At 46.7% G+C, this 21,528-nt stretch overlaps 1 protein-coding gene across 4 annotated transcripts in view; it reads right to left on the bottom strand.

Moving 5' to 3' along the window:
• Positions 1-1,276: 1,276 nt before the first annotated feature.
• The window catches only part of ttn.1 (titin, tandem duplicate 1), a 215,722-nt gene continuing 195,470 nt past the window's right edge, over positions 1,277-21,528 (bottom strand). For all 4 annotated transcript variants that reach the window (XM_079253959.1, XM_079253960.1, XM_079253961.1 and 1 more), the window contains 25 exons: positions 21,190-21,483; positions 20,742-21,026; positions 20,349-20,648; positions 18,165-20,231; positions 17,739-18,041; positions 17,337-17,642; positions 16,629-16,919; positions 16,234-16,533; positions 15,800-16,105; positions 14,307-14,609; positions 13,893-14,174; positions 13,208-13,801; positions 12,812-13,099; positions 12,408-12,707; positions 12,022-12,324; positions 11,567-11,869; positions 10,900-11,484; positions 10,503-10,805; positions 9,984-10,283; positions 9,302-9,877; positions 8,908-9,213; positions 8,172-8,777; positions 2,928-8,056; positions 2,699-2,852; positions 1,277-2,580 (listed from right to left, as the gene is read on the bottom strand). In XM_079253959.1, coding sequence (XP_079110085.1) covers positions 2,288-2,580; positions 2,699-2,852; positions 2,928-8,056; positions 8,172-8,777; positions 8,908-9,213; positions 9,302-9,877; positions 9,984-10,283; positions 10,503-10,805; positions 10,900-11,484; positions 11,567-11,869; positions 12,022-12,324; positions 12,408-12,707; positions 12,812-13,099; positions 13,208-13,801; positions 13,893-14,174; positions 14,307-14,609; positions 15,800-16,105; positions 16,234-16,533; positions 16,629-16,919; positions 17,337-17,642; positions 17,739-18,041; positions 18,165-20,231; positions 20,349-20,648; positions 20,742-21,026; positions 21,190-21,483 — 15,077 coding nt within the window. In that variant the 3' untranslated portion in view covers positions 1,277-2,287. The remainder of the gene's footprint in view (positions 2,581-2,698; positions 2,853-2,927; positions 8,057-8,171; positions 8,778-8,907; positions 9,214-9,301; positions 9,878-9,983; positions 10,284-10,502; positions 10,806-10,899; positions 11,485-11,566; positions 11,870-12,021; positions 12,325-12,407; positions 12,708-12,811; positions 13,100-13,207; positions 13,802-13,892; positions 14,175-14,306; positions 14,610-15,799; positions 16,106-16,233; positions 16,534-16,628; positions 16,920-17,336; positions 17,643-17,738; positions 18,042-18,164; positions 20,232-20,348; positions 20,649-20,741; positions 21,027-21,189; positions 21,484-21,528) is intronic.

Below are 21,528 nucleotides of genomic sequence, written 5' to 3'. Positions count from 1 at the left end.
CCTTCAGCACCAAACAACCAATATTCTAATTAAAAACCTCCATTTTAGAAATAGATTCTCATGGTCTCTAAAATCTGTGTCTCAGAGAATGGAGTCATTCTGAGGAGCAACCCGCCAGAAGACATGAAAAATTATACAAACCTTGTTCAGTTTAAAAGGATGTTTAAAAACGAGGCGATAAAGAGGTATCAGGAGGAGAGAGCAGTGCGTGTAGCGTAAGACTGTATACATGTATGTTACAGATACGTCGGAGGGGGCGTGGCCTGTGTCTGTGTGTGTTTGTCTCGTCTTAATGTGGCTGTGTTGTGTGTCTCGATGGGCGTTGGTGCGTGGATGGGCGTTGGTGCGTGGATGGGCGTTGGTGCGTGGATGGGCGTTGGTGCGTGGATGGATGTTGGTGCGTGGATGGGTGTTGGTGCGTGGATGGGTGTTGGTGCGTGGATGGGTGTTGGTGCGTGGATGGGTGTTGGTGCGTGGATGGATGTTGGTGCGTGGATGGATGTTGGTGCGTGGATGGGTGTTGGTGCGTGGATGGATGTTGGTGCGTGGATGGGTGTTGGTGCGTGGATGGATGTTGGTGCGTGGATGGATGTTGGTGCGTGGATGGGTGTTGGTGCGTGGATGGATGTTGGTGCGTGGATGGGTGTTGGTGCGTGGATGGGCGTTGGTGCGTGGATGGGCGTTGGTGCGTGGATGGGCGTTGGTGCGTGGATGGGCGTTGGTGCGTGGATGGGCGTTGGTGCGTGGATGGATGTTGGTGCGTGGATGGGTGTTGGTGCGTGGATGGGTGTTGGTGCGTGGATGGGTGTTGGTGCGTGGATGGGTGTTGGTGCGTGGATGGGTGTTGGTGCGTGGATGGGTGTTGGTGCGTGGACATGGAAAAGCATTGCTTCTTCCTCTCCCTTTTCAAACCGTGCATATGGATGGATGTAGTTTTCTTTTTTGTGTGTAAGGTGTGCAGGTTTGAAGTAAAGCAATGAATCTAACATTTCTTTTAGTGTAAAAATACAAAATCAGTAAAATCATTTAAATTCCTCATGTTTGGCATCATGTTAACACACCTGAATTTCATTCAAAAAGTGTGACTGATGTTGTTGATCAACCAGAGTATTGATCAGCAGCTCTTGGCTGATGGGGACTATCCTGTGGAAGGACAAGCAACCTGTAAGGACCAGATAAGTGGTCTTCCTGATGTCCTGACATGTAAAACCACACCTCCCAGCAGGAAGACACAGCAGTTATGTGTGAGCAGAAAAACAGGCCAAGGACACGTGTGTTTAGTGCTGAAATCATGCTTTATTAAATCAGAAATGCATAAAACTCGAGGAGGATGAGATATAGTCCTACATCAGCAGATCAAAGAAACCAAAGTGCAGGTAAAATAACCTTCTTCTCAACAGAGATGGACTCAGGATGAAGAAAAGCCGCCTGCTGACAAGGAAACAACTAAAACCTACAGACATGCAAACTCAAACACGTTAGCTAACTATCCTCCAGGAGGTGGCGCTGTTTCTGCACTGCAGTGCTGACCCGGACTTCCTGTTCACATTTGGCCAGGAGATGTTTGCTTTGGGAAGTAGACCTGGCAGTCCAGTGCTAGACACAGCGCTCTGTATTAAAACCATCTAAATGCAGAGAGAGCGGGCCGCTAGCGCCCTCTGCAGGTCATCAAACGGTGGCGGTACGACTCATTCAGTCGGAGCACAAGGCCGCGTCACGCTGCTTACATGAGGGTGATGCAAACAGCACTCGGGGTCTTACGCTCACGGTACAACTCACAGGAAACTGTAAAATCACACGCGTGTGGCGTGTCCAAAACAATAAACTTTGTCTTTCTGTTTGTGGACGTCAGCAGGGAGTCTCTCTACCTGCCGAGGCAATCTTTAGACTTCAACTTATTGTTGAGGCACAGAGTTTAGTTTCTGGCTTTAACAGGGTATTCGTTCCTGGTGAAACTTTCTCCTGCTAAACTACATTTAGTTTCATTAGTTTCAGTTCATATTATCGTCATAAATAACATACATTTCCATAACCGGTAAACTCGGCTATATACATTATGTACACGTCACAGAAAAGGTTTAAACACGTCATAGTTATTTCAATATGGCACATTTTACAACGTTAGCCTTTAGTTTGGCATAAATTAATGTCATGGTTGGTACAAAAATACTTCATATTTACAAGAATCATCCAGATCATTATCCAGTAAGATTGTTGTTGCTAATTGGCTAAATGAAAGGTGAGGGATGAGAGGGACAGGGGACAGAGATGGACGTTTTTCTACTTTTTACATGGACCGAATCTGGACATTGTCGGTTGCAGAGTTGAAGCCCAGCTGATTGGACAGCTGCAGGGTGTGGACTCTGCCGTCGGCCTCCTTCACCGCGCAGATCTTCAGGGTGGACAGGTCCATAGAGTTACCAACATGGAACTGCTCGTCCCTATCAGGCAGCGTCTCACCAGGATGGACCCACTGGATGGGGGGGGTGGGATCTTTGAAGAACAAGCCCACCACAGATAGGGGATTCCCTGGCTCAACACTGACATGCTGCAGAAGAGCTTCAGTCTTTGGTGGGACACCTGTTAACAGAGAAAGACCGTGTCCCGAACCAAAGTCCTGTTTTTCACAACATATTCTAACATGCAGCATGTCACAAGTCATGTTAGCATTTCCAGCTGAAACAGGGAGGACACTTACTGAGGACGCTGAGGGACGATGTTGCAGAACACTGTCCAAACTGGTTTGTGGCTTTGATTGTGTACTTCCCACGGTCTGCAGCTGTGGCTTCGCATATCTCCAGCATGTAGACGTTGTCAGAGTGTCTAAGTCGGATGTTGGATGTGACCGATATCTGTAGAGAGAGACGGAGTTCAGCACGTTTCTCATTAACCTCTGCAACTAACACTGACTCAGCAACACAACTCACAGCCATGTTGTCTTTATGCCACTCCACTTCAGGCCACGGCTCTCCTGCAACCTTACAGGTGAGTTCAACATGCTGCCCATCAGTAACGTTTTGGGACCTGGGCTGCAGAAGGAAGAAGGGGGCCATGGTTGTCTCGTCCTTCAGAGAGGACCGGATCTCCTTTTTCAGGACTTTTTCCCTTTCAGATGGAGTTGGGGATTTGGGCGTTGGGGATTTGGGAGTCGGGGATTTTGGGGTTGGGGACTTTGGCGTTGGGGATTTGGGGGTCTGGGATTTTGGCGTTGGGGACTTTGGCGTTGGGGACTTCGGTGACATTGGGGACTTAACTCTCTCAGGAGTTTTAACTGGCTCAGGAGATTTGGCGAGAGGGGACTTGGCCTCTGGAGAAGTGACTCTGGCAGCTACCTTCTCCTTCGACTCAGACTTCCGGATGGTCAGAGTGAAATAGGCCTCTTGTTTTCCTCCAGCATTCTCCACCAGGAGAGTGTAGCTCCCTTCATCCGACATCTCAACATCAGAGATCTCAAAACTGGAGTTGTACTGAGTGGAGACAATGTGGTGACGGGCAGAGGGAGCAACAACTTCTCCTTCATGCAGCCAGGTGATAGAAGGTGCCGGCTCTCCATCCACATCACATTCAAACCTGACATTTTCTCCCTCATCCACGGTGAGGGACTGTGGTTTGGTCAAGATCTTGGCAGGAGCACTTGGCTTGTCCCTCACCTCCACAACAGCAGACTCAACCACAGTTCTGGTTTCTGTCACTGTTTCAGTCACAGCTTCCTTCACGGTTGTTGTAGAAGATGAAACGTGGTAGACGTCTGTCTGGGTCATCTCTGGGAGATGGACAGATGGTGGCTCTTCCTCTTTGCGGAGTAATGAGTAAACAGCATATTCCTCTCCTGCTACATCAAGTGTAGCGTAGTCAGAAGTCTCTCCTTTGGCATTCTTGCAGACAACATGGTAGGTACCAGAGTCATCAGTTACACAGTTGATGATCTGCAAAGTCAGGACTCCACTGTTGTTGGTCATATGGTATTTCCTGCTCTGATGGATCTCTTTTCCGTTGTGGAACCACTGGACCTGCGGCTCGGGTTTGGCTTGGATATTCAGAGTGAACTTTGTGTGGCAGCCATATGGTACACGATGAGACCGCAACCTGACAGTAATGCGTGGAGCATGGTCCAGGCTGAAGGGAGTCTGTGTCACCACTTCAACCTTCTTCTCCATAGATTTCCTCTCTGATCTGAGAGCCTGCTTCCTCTCCTCATATCTGGACATGAAGTCCACTTTAGGAAGAGTAACATCTGTCTTTGGAGCCTTTTCCATGGCAGGTGACGTCTTTACCTCAGGTTCAGGTACAGGGAGCTTCTTGATTGGTTTGGGGATATATTCTGAGGTGAAGAATGAGAGATGCTCAGATTTAGTTGCCTCAGAGAATGCTGAAACTGTTACAGCCATTTCCTTCTTAGAGATGCGACTTTTCTCCTCAAAGTCCATGCGTTTAAGTTCACTCTTGTAAGAGGAGATTCTCTGGGTGGTTGTAGGTGGGCGCAGCAGCTCCTGATCTTCCCTCTCTTCGTAAACCCTCTGCTTCTGCCTTGGTGGTTTGTACGTAGCTTTGTCATGACGCTGGCGGAGGTCAACAAAGCTTGGGCCAGCCTCATATTTAGATGGAATCCTGTATGAGTCATATCTCTTGACTTCTTCACCCTCTTCGTCATCACTGTAGGGTCTTCTTGGAGATGAAGGACGTAAAGCAGACAGCTCGAAGCGAACTGGACTGAGGCTAGGTGGAGATGCAGAGTAGCCCAGTTCCAGTTCATCCTCCAGGCGAAGCCTCTCCTCCTCCGTTCTTTTCATAGACAGATACTCGTCCACTGGCAGCAGCAGTTCCTCATCTGAGAGATCACCCAGAGACCTCCTCCGGATCCTGCGGTAGGCCTCCATCTCGGGGGATGGAGTGCGGTGCCTTGCAGGTCTCACTGTCTCCAAGTCATCCTGAGTCATGGCAGTGATGCGCCACTTAGGCTTGTACTGTTCCTTGATCCTGACAGGTACCTCATAGAACTGCTCCCACCTCGAGAGGCGAATGCGTTTCATTCTCTTCTGGCTGATTTTCTCCATAGGCTCAGGGAACTCGTACTGATCCCTCAACTTCTTGTACCATTTCATATCAGAGAGTGGTTGGAAGTGTTTTATTTCCACATCCTCCTCAAGAACAGCTGGGTTAATGACACGAGGCATGGGGACAACGTAAGGCATCCGTAGCCTCTTTTCATCTGCCCGCTTCTTCCTCTCCTCCTTTTCTTTCTGTATCTCAGCCTCGGTCTTCTCACCCTTCTTAGTTGTGACAGCAGGTTTGAACATGGTGGCTGCTTCCCTGACTGCCTGCACAGCTGCAGGTGGTAGGGGTGTAATAACAGTGCCAGACAAAATTTGAGACAACCTGACCTTTTTGTCCAGCTCTTCCTTGCCAGCTGACTTTTCCTTCTCCTTTTCACTGGTCTCATAGTCCTTCTTCACATGAGTGCTGCGCTCAACTTTGAGTGTTGCCTGGCAGCTGGCAGATCCAGCAGAGTTAGTGGCTGTGACTCTGTACACACCAGAGTCCTCAGGCAGAGTGTCTCTCACATGAAGGATGAAGTAATCCAGACCTTCATGGACAACCTCAATGGAAGGTCCAAATGCTAGAGGAGTGCCATCCTTCTCCCATTTCAGTGTCGGATGGCCAGAAACTCTTATCTCAAAGCGGACATTCTGACCCTCCCTGCACTCAACATTTGCAAGCAGCCGTTTGAACATGGGCCTCAGGGTGAGGTCTGCTGGTTTGGGTCGGGGAACAACTGTGAGACGAGCCTTGCAGCTATCATCACCGTATCTGTTACGGGCCACAACGCTATACTCAGCATCATCTTCTGTCTCCAGGTTGTGAATAATAAGCTGATACAGGCCTTTGTCACTGATAAAGGTGTATTTCCTATCATTGTGTCCAGGGATGAGCTTCTGTCCAGATTTGTGCCAGATGACACGGGGCTCAGGGTGAACAGTGATGGTGACACCAAAGCGCACATCCTCACCGATATAGGCTGTGCAGTTGACCAGGGGAAGGGTGAACTCTGGTGGTTTCTGAAGCATTCTGGCAGTGTCAACTCTGCGTTTTGTTCTCTTTACAACACGGGTTGTGAAGAAGTCACGGTAGGACCTAACACCACTGATAAACAGCTCTGCATAGGCACTGTCCTCTCCATACTCATTCACAACCTTACATCTGTAAGTACCATCATCTGCTCTTGTGACCTTGTTTATGGTAATGACAGCCAGACCATCTTCATATTCAATTTCATATTTGTCTCCAGCCTCCAGCTGCCGGACACCACAGTACCAAGTCACCTCAGTGCTGCTATCATAGTTCTCAATGTTGCAGATGAACTTAACATTGTCTCCATCACTGGCCACAGCATGGCTAATCTGGCCTGCAAGTGGACCATGTTCAAATGGAGCAATCTTCACCTTGGCAACAAAAACGCCACGCTGTGATCTGATGGAGCCACCGCTGGCCACACGGGCACCAGAAACAACCGTGTTCCATTCTTTCCTCACCATGTTCTGGTGGTATCGCTTATGTCTGCCTGTTGGTATTGCTCTGGCACTGACCTGTTCCGGAGCTTTTATGAGCCAAGGATGCTGCAGTGCCTCCGCTGCAGTCATACGGTGCTTGCGTTCCTTTGTCATCAAGCGGTCTGTGAAGTCTAATGCTTCTACACTGACCTGCTTGAAGGACTCATCATCATAGCTGTAGGCTGCGTTGGAGATGTTATCAATCATCTGCTGATTGGTTTCAGCTGTGAATGGATTAATTCCACTGACAAGTATATAGACAAGGATACCGACTGACCACATGTCAGTGACTGTGCTAACCATGTCACACTGGTGGATCTCTGGGGCAGCATATTCTGCGGTGGTATACTGAATTTTGATCTGATCTCCTGGGGTTAGATGTCTGGACTGTCCCAACTCAATTATCTTCACATTAGAACTGGTTCTAGTAGAGTACACAATGTTTTCAGGTCTGATATCAAAGTGTCCGTAACTCTGATCATGCAGGAACTCCAGAGCCGAGCATACCTGCCTGATGTAGTTAACAATCTCACGCTCACTAAGCTCAAAGTCAGATGTACTTAGGCGCTCAAAGATGTCACCACCAGAGATAAAGTCATAGATCATCACCAGCTCTTCAGGGCTGTCGAAAGACTCATGGAGAAGTAGGAAGTTGGTGTGTTTGGCCAGATTTAGAGTTGCAATTTCCTTCTTGACTATTGCCTGATCGGCACCTCTGACTTTAACAAATTTGGCCATGTAAGTCTTCTCAGAGCTGGTTTCTATGCAGCGGTGGACAATACCAAACTGACCTCTGCCCAGTTCCTCTGCAATGGCATATTTGTTGTGCAGATTCTTGGAATCTGAGTGTGGGGCCTTGCTTTTGGGGACACGACCACTATCATCAACTTCCCTGTCATAAAGCAGGACTCGAGATTTGTCTTCTTTGGTCATGACTGGTCCACTGGTCTCAGATGGGGCACTCTGTCCAAACTTGTTCTCAGCAATGACTCTGAACTGGTAGCTTGTTCCTCCAAACAGATTGGTGACGGTGTAGTGGGTGTCACGAGACTGGGCGACACGCTGCCACCTCTCAGCAGTGGTGGGGCATTTCTCAATAATGTAGCTTACAACCTTACTGCCACCATCGTTTGCTGGGGCCACCCAGTTCAGAGTGACTGAGTCTCTGGAGATGTCACTGGCTTTAATACCACGTGGTGGATCAGGTACATCAGCAACATCCAGTTCAACTGTTTGCTGGTCAATGCCAAACCTATTCTTGGCACAAACAATGTAGAAACCAGCATCTTTCTTTTCCACACCACTTGGAAACACCAAGGACGTGAAAGATCTGGTGACAATGACCTGGTAATGGCCATTGCTGTCAATGAGATCTTGTCCCTTCTGCCATGTGATAACAGGATCTGGTTTACCACCAAAAGGAATCTTGATGTTGACCACCTCCCCGCGCAGTGCAGGGATGGCTTCCTTGTCCTTCAGGTTCTTTGGCAGATGAATCTTAGCAGGTACTAGAAATGAGAGAAAGACTTCCAGTAAGCGGTCATGTTTTTTAATTACATGTGCTTAAACCTCCTCTAAATATGTTTTCACATTGGTGGAGCAATTGAAAACTTGTATACTTACTCTCAACATCCAGAGAGACTGTAGCACAGATGGAGCCTCCCTGGTTGGTAGCCCTGATCTGATATACAGTTGAGTCCTCCTCATCAGCCTCAGTGATGACCAGCTGGTGATATCCTCCCTTGAACTCCTGGATCTTGATCTTCATTCCATCCGAATGGATCTCCTTTCCTCGTCTGAACCATTTAATGACAGGCTTGGGCTGTCCTGTGATCTTGCAGACAAGGGTAGCATTGCTCTTATACTTGACACTCATGTTTCTTAGTTCCTCCTTAAAGGCAGGAGCTCGCACCTCCACTGTTGCTGCTGGAATGATGGGACTAGTCTCCTCACTGTAGTCACTCTGTCCTCCGAGGTTCTCACACTTCACACGGAAGATGTACTGCATGCCCTCAGTCAGGCGCTTGACAGAGAACACCGTCTGTTTGATGTCGTCTGTGGTCACCGGAGTCCATTCAGTCCATTCCTTCTTGTCCTTCTTGTGCTTCTCCTCAAGGCAATAACTCTTGATCTTGGATCCTCCATCAGTTAGTGGAGGTTTCCAGGAAACCACGCAGGAGTCCTTGGTGATTCCAGAAACAACTGGTGACAGAGGTGGGGAGGGTTTCTCTGTGGACATAACAGAAATACAAAGCTATTGTCAGGGCCTTTGTATCAGATTGCTGTGTATCTCTTCTAAATCTAGAGGTTTCAGGATGGGAACTTCTCATGAAATATCTGTCAGTCATGTTACACTTACCCAGCTGGCTCTTGATTAGAATAGGGGAAGTCAGCTCCAGGGGCTCACTGTTGCCGTAGCGATTCTGGGCATATACACGGAAGAAGTATCCAGCACTATCAATGAGGTTGGGAACACGACAGGATGTGCCGTTGATGGATGAGGACACCAATTCCCACTCAGTGCCCTCCTTATCCTCGCGCTTCTCTACAATGTAATTGGTTATCATGCAGCCTCCGTCGTCCATGGGAGGCTTCCAGCTGATGATTACGGAGTTCTTGAGGAGGGCTTCCAAGATAATGGGACCCTGAGGTAAATCAGGTTTGTCTGGAAAAAAAGCCATTACATTTTGTTATTTTATAATCTGATATCATCTTTACAGATGTATTCTGAGCATGTCATTTACTGAACATACCATAGATTTCAACACTGAATGCCGTGTCTGCCCTGCCAAAATGGTTATGCAGTCTGATCCTGTATTTCCCTCCATGTACTCTACGCTGGACATTCTTGATGACCAGGTGTGTGTAGAGTTCAGTAGTCTCAATGCTAATGTCCTCGGTATTCTCTAGTGTCTTTGCTCCATGTAGCCACATGATCTTCGGCTCAGGACGACCAATGTAAACAGCATGGATGCGCAGAGTCGTTCCCAGTCCTGCATAGTAGGTATCCTTCAATGGGTAGTCAGGATGGAAAGAGGGAGCAGCCTCCAACACCAGAACCCCAGATGTCTCAGCTTCCCCTGCATCATTAATGGCCTTGCAGATATATTCTCCCTCATCCTCCTGCTGGTCAGTCATGATAGACAGCGAGTGGTTGCGGCCATCTGAGCTTATCTCATACTTGCGGGACTCAACAATCTCCTTGCCAACATGATACCACTTAATTTCTGGGACAGGTCTGCCAATAATCTGGCACTTCATGACTGCAGGCTGGCCAAGCTTGGCAGTTACTTCATCCATTTCCTTCCTCAGGCTTGGTTTGCTTTCAACTGTAGGTGTAAGACAAGAAGAGTATGTAAAATCTCAGTTAAACCAACTTGGTCAGCAAGTTGAGTTACCTTTCAGACTTTTCACATGACATTTGGGCATACTCACCACTTAGTTTAGTCTTGATGCATGTGGCAGTCCTACGAGGTTGACTCATTCCCGTTTCATTCTCAGCAAATACTCTGAACTCGTATTCTGTGGCCTCAGCCAGTCCCGGCATGGTGAACTCCTTGTCCTTCAGCCTCTGCTTGTTGCACTTCTTCCATGTGCTCTCAATGGACTTCCTGTATTCAACCCAGTAGCCCAGGACATCCTTTCCACCATCACACTCTGGCGGTTGCCAACGGATGGTGATTAAGTTGTTACTGACATTCACCGTGTCAATCTCACCTGGTTGGCTGGGCTTGTCTGAATCAGAAAAATAAAAAAGTCCATTTCATCCAGGGGTTTTCACTTAATACCTGCAATTAATCTGAAGTCACTGTCAGTAAAACTGAAGGAGAAAGAGTGAGCCAAACTGATTTTAAAACAGGTAATGTTGATAAACCAAAAGAGGAAATTAGATTTACATCTATGCCATAAAGAGTTGGTTGTATCATGTCCATCCAGGATTAACAGGACACTCACCAAATGGATCTTTGCATGTGATGGGATCAGATGCAGGACCAGCCTCGCTCTCGCCTATGTTGTTGACTGCAACAATGCGGAACTGGTACTCGGTGTCAGGAGTCAATCCAGGCAGGGTGAACATTGTAGAAGTTGTCTTGTTGCCATGGCGGGACCATGTCTCTGCAGAAACCACCTTGTATTCAACAAAGTAGCCGGTAATGGCAGAGCCACCATCATCCTTTGGTCGGGACCAGGCAAGAGCCACTGAGCTCTTTGTGACATCCATGATCTCTGGTGGGGTGCTGGAAGGTTCGGGGGCACCTGGATAAAAAGGAAGATCATGGAAGCAGTTTGGAGATGTAACTGGACGGTTTCACGCTACTTAAAGTTGTTTTTCTGAAAAGAAAATACTTACAGAGAGGAGTCTTGGGTATCACTGGCTGATCAGACTTCAGAGATGCGCTGATACCAAAGGAGTTCTCAGCTGTGACCTTGAAGTGGTACTCTGTTCCCTCCCTCAGTCCTTTAACAACAAGCTGAGTTTCAGTCACTCTAGAGTCTACCGTGTACCAGGCATTTCTGGTTGCTTCACGCCTCTCTACGATGTAACCCAGGATCTCTGAGCCTCCATCATCATTGGGCGCCTTCCAGGACACTTTTATTGAGTTGGCTTGAATCTCCTCAAACACCATTGGTCCTTCTGGAGCACTTGGGCGACCAATAACCTTCACCTTTATTTGCGTTTTCTTCTTACCGACCTTATTCTCCAATAAGAGGTTGTACAGGCCAGAATCACTCCTCTCTGCTCCCTTGATCACCAGCTCACTGGCATCCTCGTTGGAGGCTATCATAGCTTTGGTGGAGACGGCATCACCATCCTTGGACCATGAACAGGTTGGCTGAGGTTTACCTTTGATGGGTACGGAGAGTCGGAGCACCCCTCCATTGCGTACCACGTACACATCTTTGTATTTCAGCTCCAGTTCATAGTCAGGTGATTCTGGAAAGCAATGAAGTTACAAAAGTCACTGATTCTGAACAAATTTGAATCCCCACATTCCCATAGTTTTTTCTTTCCTTACCGAGCATCTCAATAACCTTGACAGCTCCAGGTACTTCAGCAGGCTCTCCAGAACCACCAGCATTGCAAGCCATCACTCGGAACTTGAATTCCTCTCCTTGTGGCATGTTGGTCAGAGTGTACTCGCAGATCATAGATGGTGTGGTGTTGCATTTGATCCAGGCCATTGTACCCACCTTCTGCATCTCAATCAGATAACCATCCACTCTGGCATCTCCCTCATCATCAGGTGGACTCCAGGCCAGAGAAACAGAGGACTTGGTTGTATCTGTGATCCTGGGGTTCTGAGGACAACCAGGTGGATCTGCACAGAAGAGTTGCATGTCAGCACTTCCAGCTGCTACTGGAATATATTATATAACCACCTTTATTTGTTTTCATACGGTTTTTCATGTCAACCACATTCTTACTGAAAGTTTAAAGTGTTCTAAGCTTCCTACTAAAGCTTTTACTTACCAATAGGATCAGTTGCCACAGCTGGTTTGGATGGCAGACTTGGTTTGCTCAGGCCTCTGGCGTTCATGGCAGTGATTCTGTGTTCATACTCCAGGCCTTCAATCAACTCAGTAGATCTGTACCTGGTCATGGTTATGGGGTTCTTGTTGGCACGCACCCATCTGTCAGACCGGACTTCTTTGCGCTCAATGATGTATCCAGACACCTCAAGACCTCCATCTTCCTCTGGCGGTTCCCAGGCCACAGTCATGCCATCACGAGACACATCAAAGACAATTGGGCGACCAGGAGGTCCAGGCACATCTGTGGAGGAAGCAAAACATCTTACTGTTGTGCTCCTGTACCGCAAGTTGAGATTAAACTTGAAATGATTCACAAAGTCTTACTCTTCAAGCTCTTGCATGTGACAATTTCAGACTGCAAGAACTCTCCAGTGCCGTATCGATTTGTGGCAGCTGCACGGAAGACGTACTCATCTCCCTCAATTAGATTCTCAAACTTGAATGTTGGTCTGCTGACAGAGTCGCAGACAGGCACCCAGCCAGGTCTATGAGCGTCACGCTGCTCCACCACATAACCACTGATGGGAGCACCACCATCTCTGAGAGGAGGATTCCAGCTGCAGGACACAGTGGTGGCATCAACTTCATCAAACTTGAAGGGTCCAGTTGGCTCGTCAGGTTTAGCTAGTGAAAGTAGCAACAGAAGGGATAATTAGAAATATGCCACTTAGTTTTGATCAACTGTGGTCCTGTTCATCTGAAAAAATTAGATTAAAATGGCTGCTTACAGAGAACGATGACCTTGATGACCTCAGTGATGACACCAACAGCATTTTTTAGCTCCAGGGTGTAGTCACCGGTATCGTCGATAGTTGTTTCGGACACAGTCAGCTTGGAGAACTTTCCAGTACTCTTGATCTTGATGCGGTCTGTGATCTTCAGCTTGTTGTCACCAAAGTACCAGGAGCATACAGGAGGAGGTCTGCCAATGATGGGGAGGTCCAGTTCCAGGGTCTTACTCGCTAAGACATTGACAACCTTCTGAGGAATACTGGAAAAGTCCACCATAGGCATCACTGCAAGAAAAGAAAAGCAAGTTTAACAACAGTTTTCATTTGAATTTTCCTTTACTTGAGTATTTTAAACACATTTTTTCTACAGATATTTCTGCAGATTTGTGTTACCTCTCTGTTCCTGTACGGTCACAGCGGAAACAAGCTCCTTGGGTTCGCTGGCTCCTCTGCTGTTGACGGCTCTGATTCTGAACAAGAACTGCTCATTCTCAGTCAGCTTCTCAATGGTGTGCTCAAAGTCTGTGAGTTTCAGTGTGGCCACCTTCATCCATTTGTCAGTGCCAAACTTGCAAGCTTCAATAATGTAGCCAGTGAGTCTGCTGCCACCATCATGCTCAGGCTTTTCCCAGCCCAGAGTGACTGTGGTCTTGGTGACATCAATCACCTCCAGCTTGTGTGGTGGAAGAGGCACCTCACATACCAGGATGATGTCTGGAGTCTCGCAGGGCTCCCCAATACCATAGATGTTTTCAGGGAGGACCCGGAAATAATACAGCATGCCCTCCATTAGGCCATCGATCTTGTAGGATGTTTTACTGCACTTGGACGTGACCGTCTTGTAGGCTCTCATAGAAGCCTCACGTCTCTCAATGATGTAGTTGTTGACAGGAGCACCGCCATCCACAGTTGGAGCTTCCCAAGAGATGGTTGCAGACTCCTTAGTGAGCTCCTTGATCGTGATGGGCCCCGTTGGTCCAGGAGTATCTAAAAGGAGAAGCAAATTTTGCTGTCATATTAAACCACAGCAGAATTTCTTTGATTTGAAGATTCTTTCTGCATATTGTAATCAGCTCACCGTAGACCTTGACGAGAATGCTGACTTCCTGTTTCCCGGCAGTGTTCTCAGCCACCAGGGTGTACTTGCCCGCGTCGTACCGGTGTACCTTGTCAATGATTAGAGTGGTGGAAGTGCTGGTGACCTCAATGAAGCCTCTGTTTTGGAGGTCAACGTCTGGCTTGCTCCAAGTGATGGTAGGAGCAGGACGACCTGTGACATTGACAAAAAGACGGAGCGAACCGCCGGCGCGCAGGCAGATTGTCTTCTTTAGGTCATCGTGCAGCTCGAAGTCAGGAGTTTCTGTTAGAAAGGGAACAATATACCTGGTTTAATGCCTTTTTAATGCCTAAGTTGCTTAATTTTTTTTTTTTTTTTTTTGCTGTGAAACACAAAGGGGACATGGTTTAGTTTGTTCCCTTTTTAACTGCTTACCAATTCTCTCCACGGGCTCAGTTTCAGCACATGGTTCACTGAAGTCTCCGGTACCATTGATGTTGATGCCAGCCACTCTGAAACAATACTTCTTGCCTGCAGAAAGTCCGCTCACCACATACTCAGTAGTGCGCAGGGTCTTCTCATGGGCCTTGGTCCATTCTTCTGCTCCAGCCTCCTGCATTTCCAGGATGTAACCCATCACATCAGCTCCTCCATCCTCCACAGGTCGAGACCAGGCCAGGCTGATACTGTCAGCGTGGGTGTCGGTGATACGAGGGATAGAAGGAGGAGCAGGGGTGCCTAAGGGGACAGGATAAAAAGATTATGGATCTGGACAGATCGCCTTAACACGTTCATGGTGGTTGTTCAGGTGGTACTGAAGAACCACCATGATTGTGGTAAATACTTTTCTTTTAATCCCTCTGAAGAAGTAAAGAACCTCAAAGTTGTCGTTGATTATGATCTCAATTTCATATTGCATATTAAAAACATAACTAGGACGGGGTTCTTTCATCGTTTCCAGAGTGACAGTTCCTCTCTCGGCCCAATGCAGACACACTGGTCCATGCTTTTATCAGCCTTGCAATAGGTTATTGTGATACTCTTCTTTCTGGTCTTCTGAAAAAAAAACCTATAAACCCACTGCAGCCTATACAAAACTCAGTCACTCGTCTACTGACGAAGACCAGAAAGAGAGCTCACATTACACCAGTGTTAAAATCTCTGCATTGGCTTTCTTTGTGCTTCTGAGTTCATTTTAAAATATTCTTATTGGTTTATAAAGCTCTTAAAAGTCTGAGCCGGAGGTATTTATCAGACTTGCTTTTAGCTTATGAACCTCCCAGGGCTCTCAGGTTGTCGGGGGCTGGTCTTTGGTTTATCCCAAAGGCGAGGACCGGGAGGTATGGAGAGGCATCTTTTAGTGTTTATGGTCCTCGCCTGTGGAACAGCCTTGTCAAGGACCCGAGGGCTGCTGGGAGTGTTCATATCCTTAAGAAGCAGCTTGAAACTGACATTTTTAGTAAAGCTTTTGATGAATATTTTTTAAATTATAATTGTTTTTATGATTTTTAAAGTTTTATTTATTATTTTACTATATGTTAACTTTTATTTGTTGTTTTTCTCTTAAATTTTCATTTAGTCTTAATATCTTTTATTTTTCCAGTGTTTTATATTCTCAACACAGTTAATGGGGTTGGAATGGCGCCTCTTGAGAAACAATTTAATGAGTTTGCAATGTTGTGTTTATGTGGGTTTCACAGGCTTTCAGTTTAGGGGGATTTGATAAGTTCTATTCTATTCTACAGTCATTTAGCAGAAGCTTTTATCCAAAGTGGCTTACATATGAAGTATATCAGTAACTTTGTTTTTTTATCTTTTTTTTGGCTTTTAATGTAAAGCACTTTGCGCTACACTTTAACTGTATGAAAAGTGCTTTATAAATAAAGACTGATTGATTGATGTGTTGGGGATTGAACAGACAGACTTACATGTTGGCACTCTGCAGACGACATACAATGAGACTTCACTGGCCTCGCTTTCGCCAGCCTTGTTGATGGCTGTCACCCTGAACTGGTAGATGTTGCCTTCGGTTAAACCAGAAACCTTCAGAACGGTGTCCAGATGAGCACCATCCCTGTTGACTTTAACCCAGCGGGCACTCTTTCTTTCACGTCTTTCCACCAGGTAATGGATCAATGGGCTTCCACCATCACTCTCTGGTTTCAGCCACTCGATGGTGGCGAAGTCCTTTCCTGATGCCAGGATCTCTGGAGCTCCAGGAGGAGTCGGCACAGCTGAAATAAGACAGGAAAAATATTAAGTGTAGACAGGGCATCAGTAACTTTTGCAATCTCTTAATCCTTATGAATCTATATACACATGAAGAACATATATGCCCAGTAATTTCCCTTTTTGTACTCACTGAATGTGTTTCTGGCCACCATTGGCTGTGACTGGAGGTAAACACCAGGTCCGTACTTGTTGACTCCCCGGATTCTGAACAGGTACTCTGTGTTCTTAAACAGACCGGTGATGTTGCAGGTCAGCTCCTTGCACTCGGCATGCATGATCACCCAGTTCAGTCTGTTGGTGTCACGCCTCTCCACCATGTAGTAAGCGACCTCATCACCGCCATCCTCAAGAGGAGGCTTCCAGCTCAGTGTGCATGACTCTTCTGTTATCTTACTGATCTCGATGCTGCCTTCACACACTCCAGGTGTGTCTGTAAAAATCAAAATGTGCTCATGCTAAGTTACTGCACAAATGTGTAGAAGGAGATCTAATTTTTATGATGGTTTGAAACAAATAGCTACTTACCAAGCACTTTAACGTTGACCTCGGCAGTCCTGGTTCCACTTACGTTTCTGACGGTCAAGATGTATTTTCCAGTGTCGTCTCTGTCACAGAATTTAATGATGGCCATGGCTCTAGTGGGGGTGTACTGTAGGTGGTATTTTTCGCACATGTCCAGTTCCCTGTTGCCCTTGGACCAGGAGGCCTTGGGATCAGGCCTGCCGCCCACTGCAGCATCCAGAACCAGATCTGAACCAGCTCTAACCATTACTGTCTCAGACAGGAGTTTGCTGTCCAGCTGGGCCTTTGGAGGCTCTGTTGAAACCATACAAAGACCTTAAACTTTGTTCAAACTAGGGGGTATTACATTCAGTGGATCCCTTTTAGGTCCTGGTCTAATATTTGGAAGGGTTAAATTTGCAGTGACTTTGATTACTTTCTTAAAAAAAAAAAAAAAGCATAAAAATGGTAAATTGGGCATGTAAAACCCAAACTGTTAAAACACTATTTCAAATTTCAACCATTTCACTGTTGTTTCATGATAATTAACTTAGCTAAATAACATTTATTGTGTTTATTCATGTCCAAAACAAATGGAAAAACAGAGAAACATTTTTCTCTGGCCTTTTTGTTAATGTGAAAGTTAAAGGGTTAATATGATGATTTCATTCTGCCATCATGACCGTCAGTGCACTGCATGGGGTGGGATTGTTCCATGGATGTAAATCTTACCAAAGTCGGTCTTGCACTGCACAGATCCAGTAGACTGAGAGGGAATGCTGAACACCTGGTTGGCATTCTTGGCAATAACTCTGAATTCATAAGGCTCTCCCTCTCCCAGGGCCGTGACAGTGAAGAAGTTGTCCGTCACATTGGTGTAGTTACATTTGAGCCAGCGGCCCTCACCTGTCAAGGTGTATGGTTTACGCTCAACAATGTAGCCCACGATGGGACTGCCACCGTCGTTCAATGGAGCCGACCATTTGAGGGAGACGGTGGTTCTGGTAACATTTGTGACTTCAGGTTTACTTGGTGGATCTAAACAGCAAACCAAAAGTGTCAGACATTTTTGCTTAACAGCATATCCAGGAATATAAAATGCATTGTAAAAAACTAAACTTAGTCCACACTTACCAACTGGGTTCTGAGCAACTGCTCCTTTGGAAGCCTCACTGGCTTTGCTAAGCCCAGCACTGTTCATGGCATAAACCCTGAACTGGTATTCCAAACCTTCCACCAGACCTTCCACCTTGTAATAGCACTCAAAGCATGGAATCTTGTTCTCCCTGACCCACAGGATGTTGTTTCTCTCCTTCTTCTCTATCCAGTAGCCTGTCACCTTGCTTCCGCCATCATGGTACGGCTCCTCCCATTTCAAAGTCATTGTGTTAGCTGTGACATTGAAGACTGATGGTTTTGTTGGGGGACCTGGAGGTGCTGTAATTAAATATTTGATTTTTGTATTAGTTATAACATGGTTCAAGAGAAGATTTGTATTTTTTTATATTGTAAAATGCTTCAAATATCTAATTGTTTGTGTGTGAGGGGAGTAGCACTTACTAAAAGGATGCTCTGCAACGATAGTCTCAGACTCAGTGGACTTGCTGACACCAAATCTGTTCTCTGCTGAGACTCTGAATGTGTACTGCATGTATTTGGTCAGGTGACTGACGTGGAGAGAGGTGCGCTTCACACTAGAGTTGATCAGCTGCCATGCTGTGGAACCAGATTCGCGTTTTTCTACAATGTAGTTGGTGATGTCAGTGCCACCATCATCCTCAGGTGGCTGCCAGTTGACCACGCAAGACTCGGATGTGATGGATGAGATTTCAATGGGTCCAGTTGGAGGACTGGGTCTGCCTGTGACATTAACTTCAATGGTGAAGGTCTTGGTTCCTGTCACATTCTCCAGAGTTAGGTAGTATTTACCACCATCTCCTCTCATGGCCTCTTTGACTGAGATACTGGCTCTGTTCTTGGTTACTTTAATGGAGACTCTATCTGAGTTCTTAAGCCTCATCTCCTCCAGCTTCCAGGTGACTTTAGGAGCAGGTCTACCACTGATGGGAACATCTATTGTGAAGGTACTACCAGACCTGCACGTGACGAGCTGGTTGGTGATCTCGCTGAGGTCAGCTGCAGGTTCAATGTGAGGCTCTTTGACCAGCACAGGAGCCAGAGTTTCTTTTGCCTGGCTGTAGCCAGCTTCATTCTTGGCCTTTACACGGAAGTCATACTCATCACCCTTGTTGAGTTTTTCAACATTATAGGTGAGATTCTTGGTGTTGCCAACTACGACCCACTTCTCAGTACCCTTTGGCTTGGCTTCAACAACATAACACTGGATGCGGCTGCCACCATCGTGCTCTGGCTTGGTCCATCCCAGTGAAACAGAGTTGTCTGTGGTGTCAAGGATGTCCAGTCTCTTTGGAGATGAGGGCTCTGCTGTGGCAATGACGGGTTCAGTCAGTTCGAATGCCTCGCCCACACCATGCTGGTTCTCAGCAGAGACTCTAAAGAAGTAGGGCACTCCCTCCAGCAGGTCCTGGATTTTGAGGATATGCTGTGTACACTTGCCACCAGACTGCTGCCATGTACGCCGGCTAGCTTCACGCCTCTCAACAATAAAGTGATGAATGCGGGCTCCACCATCATTGAGAGGAGGCTCCCAGGTAAGTGTGACTGAGCCTCTGGTGACCTCTTTGAAAGCTACAGATTGTGGAGGGCCAGGAGTGTCCATCACTTTCACCACAAATGTAATGGCTTTGCTGCCACTGGAGTTCTCCAGGTTAACAGTGTATTTGCCCGTATCATTTCTTGAGCAGTTCTCAATACTGAGAGAGCTGTAGCCATCGGTAGTTATGACTTCTGACATAGCACCCAGCTCACCCTCCTCTTTCACCCAGGTGGCAGAAGGAATGGGTTTTCCTCTGAAGTGAATGCCCAGACACACTGAACCTCCAGCCTTGACAATGTGTGTCTGCCTAAAGCTAGCATCGATATCCACCTGTGGTGCTGTTAACCTGTCAACAGCCTGAGCAGGTTCAGAAGTTTCCTTGTCTTCACCTCTTCCTACATGATTGACAGCTGCAACACGGAAACTGTACTCAGCTCCTGTCTGCAGACCCGTCACCATGTAATTTGTTTCTGCCACAAGCTCCTCATTTACTCTCTTCCATTCAGGCTCATCCCCTTTCACCATCTCGATGATGTAGCCAAGAATCTCCATGCCTCCGTCATCCACAGGCTTAGTCCATTCCAAGCTAATGGAGGTGTTGGTTGAGTCTGACACACAGATCACAGATGGAGCACAAGGAATGTCTTTTGGCTCAGCAGCCTTTATAGGCATAGAGATGTTGCTTGGGGTGCCAACACCAGCATCATTGACGGCCATGACACGGAACTCATATTCCATATCCTCTGTTAGGTTCAGCACCTTGTGGGCACATTCGATGATGGGCTTTTTGGTAATCACCTTGTAGAACCGAACAGTCTTCTTCTCCCGTTTCTCCAAGATGTAGTACTGAATGGGATTTCCTCCATCAGATGTTGGAGGAGTCCAGGACAAGGTAATGCTCTCTCCTGTTACTTCAGTGGCGTCAGGAGTTCCTGGAGCATCAGGAGATGCTAAGGGAAATAATTTTGATAGTTTAGTGCAAAATTATAAAGTACAAATAATTCAAAATGTATGTTTTGTTTTTTTTTAAATGTTCTGGTTTTAAATCTTCTTCATGCTGCACTTACTATATTGCATCTGTGCAATGATGGGGCCGGATTCTAAAGGTCTGCCAACCCCAAACTTGTTTACAGCAGAGACCCTGAACTGGTACTCGTTAGTCTTGATGAGTTTTGTTGCATTAAAAGTGCACTCTCTACACTCATCTGACACTAAGGCCCAGGAGATCTTAGCAGTCTCTCGCTTCTCAATGATGTAATGTGAAATCTCAGAGCAGCCATCGTTCTCTGGTGGGTTCCAACTTAGAGTGCATTTTCCTTCTGAGATGTTGCTGAAGGTGATTGGGCCGACTGGCTCCCCAGGTGTGTCTGCAGTGCACAGACATGTGAGAAAGTAATCAATAAATACAATTATATGGACTATAGCTCTAAAATAGAAAGAGAAATCTGTCTGAACTGTACCTTGGACTTGTACAAGAATGCTTTCTTTCTTGGATCCTGATCCATTGGTAGCTTCTACAGTGTAGAGACCACGATGTGAACGGTCAGCATCCCTGACAAACAAAGTGCTGGATCCAGGAACAGTGATAATGTCCATCATCTTTTTGGTGACCTCCACATCATCTCTGTACCAGACAACCTTGGGAACTGGGCGTCCAGTGATGGTCACCTTCACTCTGATGTTGTCTCCTGCCTTGACCGTCAAGCCCTCAAAGTATTCTGGACCAAACTCGATATTTGGAGTTGCTAGATTGGGGAAAAAAAACTGCATTATTATATAGTGTAAAATACGTCTCTGAGAGACGGTCAAGTTCCACAGTTTGACAACAAATTTATGAGCATAATATAACTCTAAGCAAATAAGTGAACCAACATTAAACTTCTCTAATGTTCCCACGTTCAAACTCACCATTTTCACTTCTGACAACAATCAGGCCGGACGAGTTGGATGGAGGACTAACAACACCGATGGCATTCCTGGCAATGACCCTGAACTCGTAGCGCTCATTCATTGCCAACCCCGTGACGGTATATTGACAGTCATGCACATCAGTCAGATTGGCCTTGAACCACCGTCCATGTCCTTGACGTTTTTCAATGCTGTAGCTAGTAATCTTGCTGCCACCATCACGTTTAGGTGCGTCCCATTTCAGCGCCACAGAGTCACTGGTCACATCAGTGTAGTCGGGCTGACCAGGAGGATCTGAAAGACACCACATTTCAGTCAGTCCGGTGTTTCACAAGGAAT

The sequence above is a fragment of the Telmatherina bonti genome (genome assembly GCF_933228915.1).
Source record: "Telmatherina bonti genome assembly, chromosome: 15".
NCBI classification, from domain to species: Eukaryota; Metazoa; Chordata; class Actinopteri; order Atheriniformes; family Telmatherinidae; genus Telmatherina; species Telmatherina bonti.
This window is presented reverse-complemented; position numbering and strand designations above follow the sequence as displayed.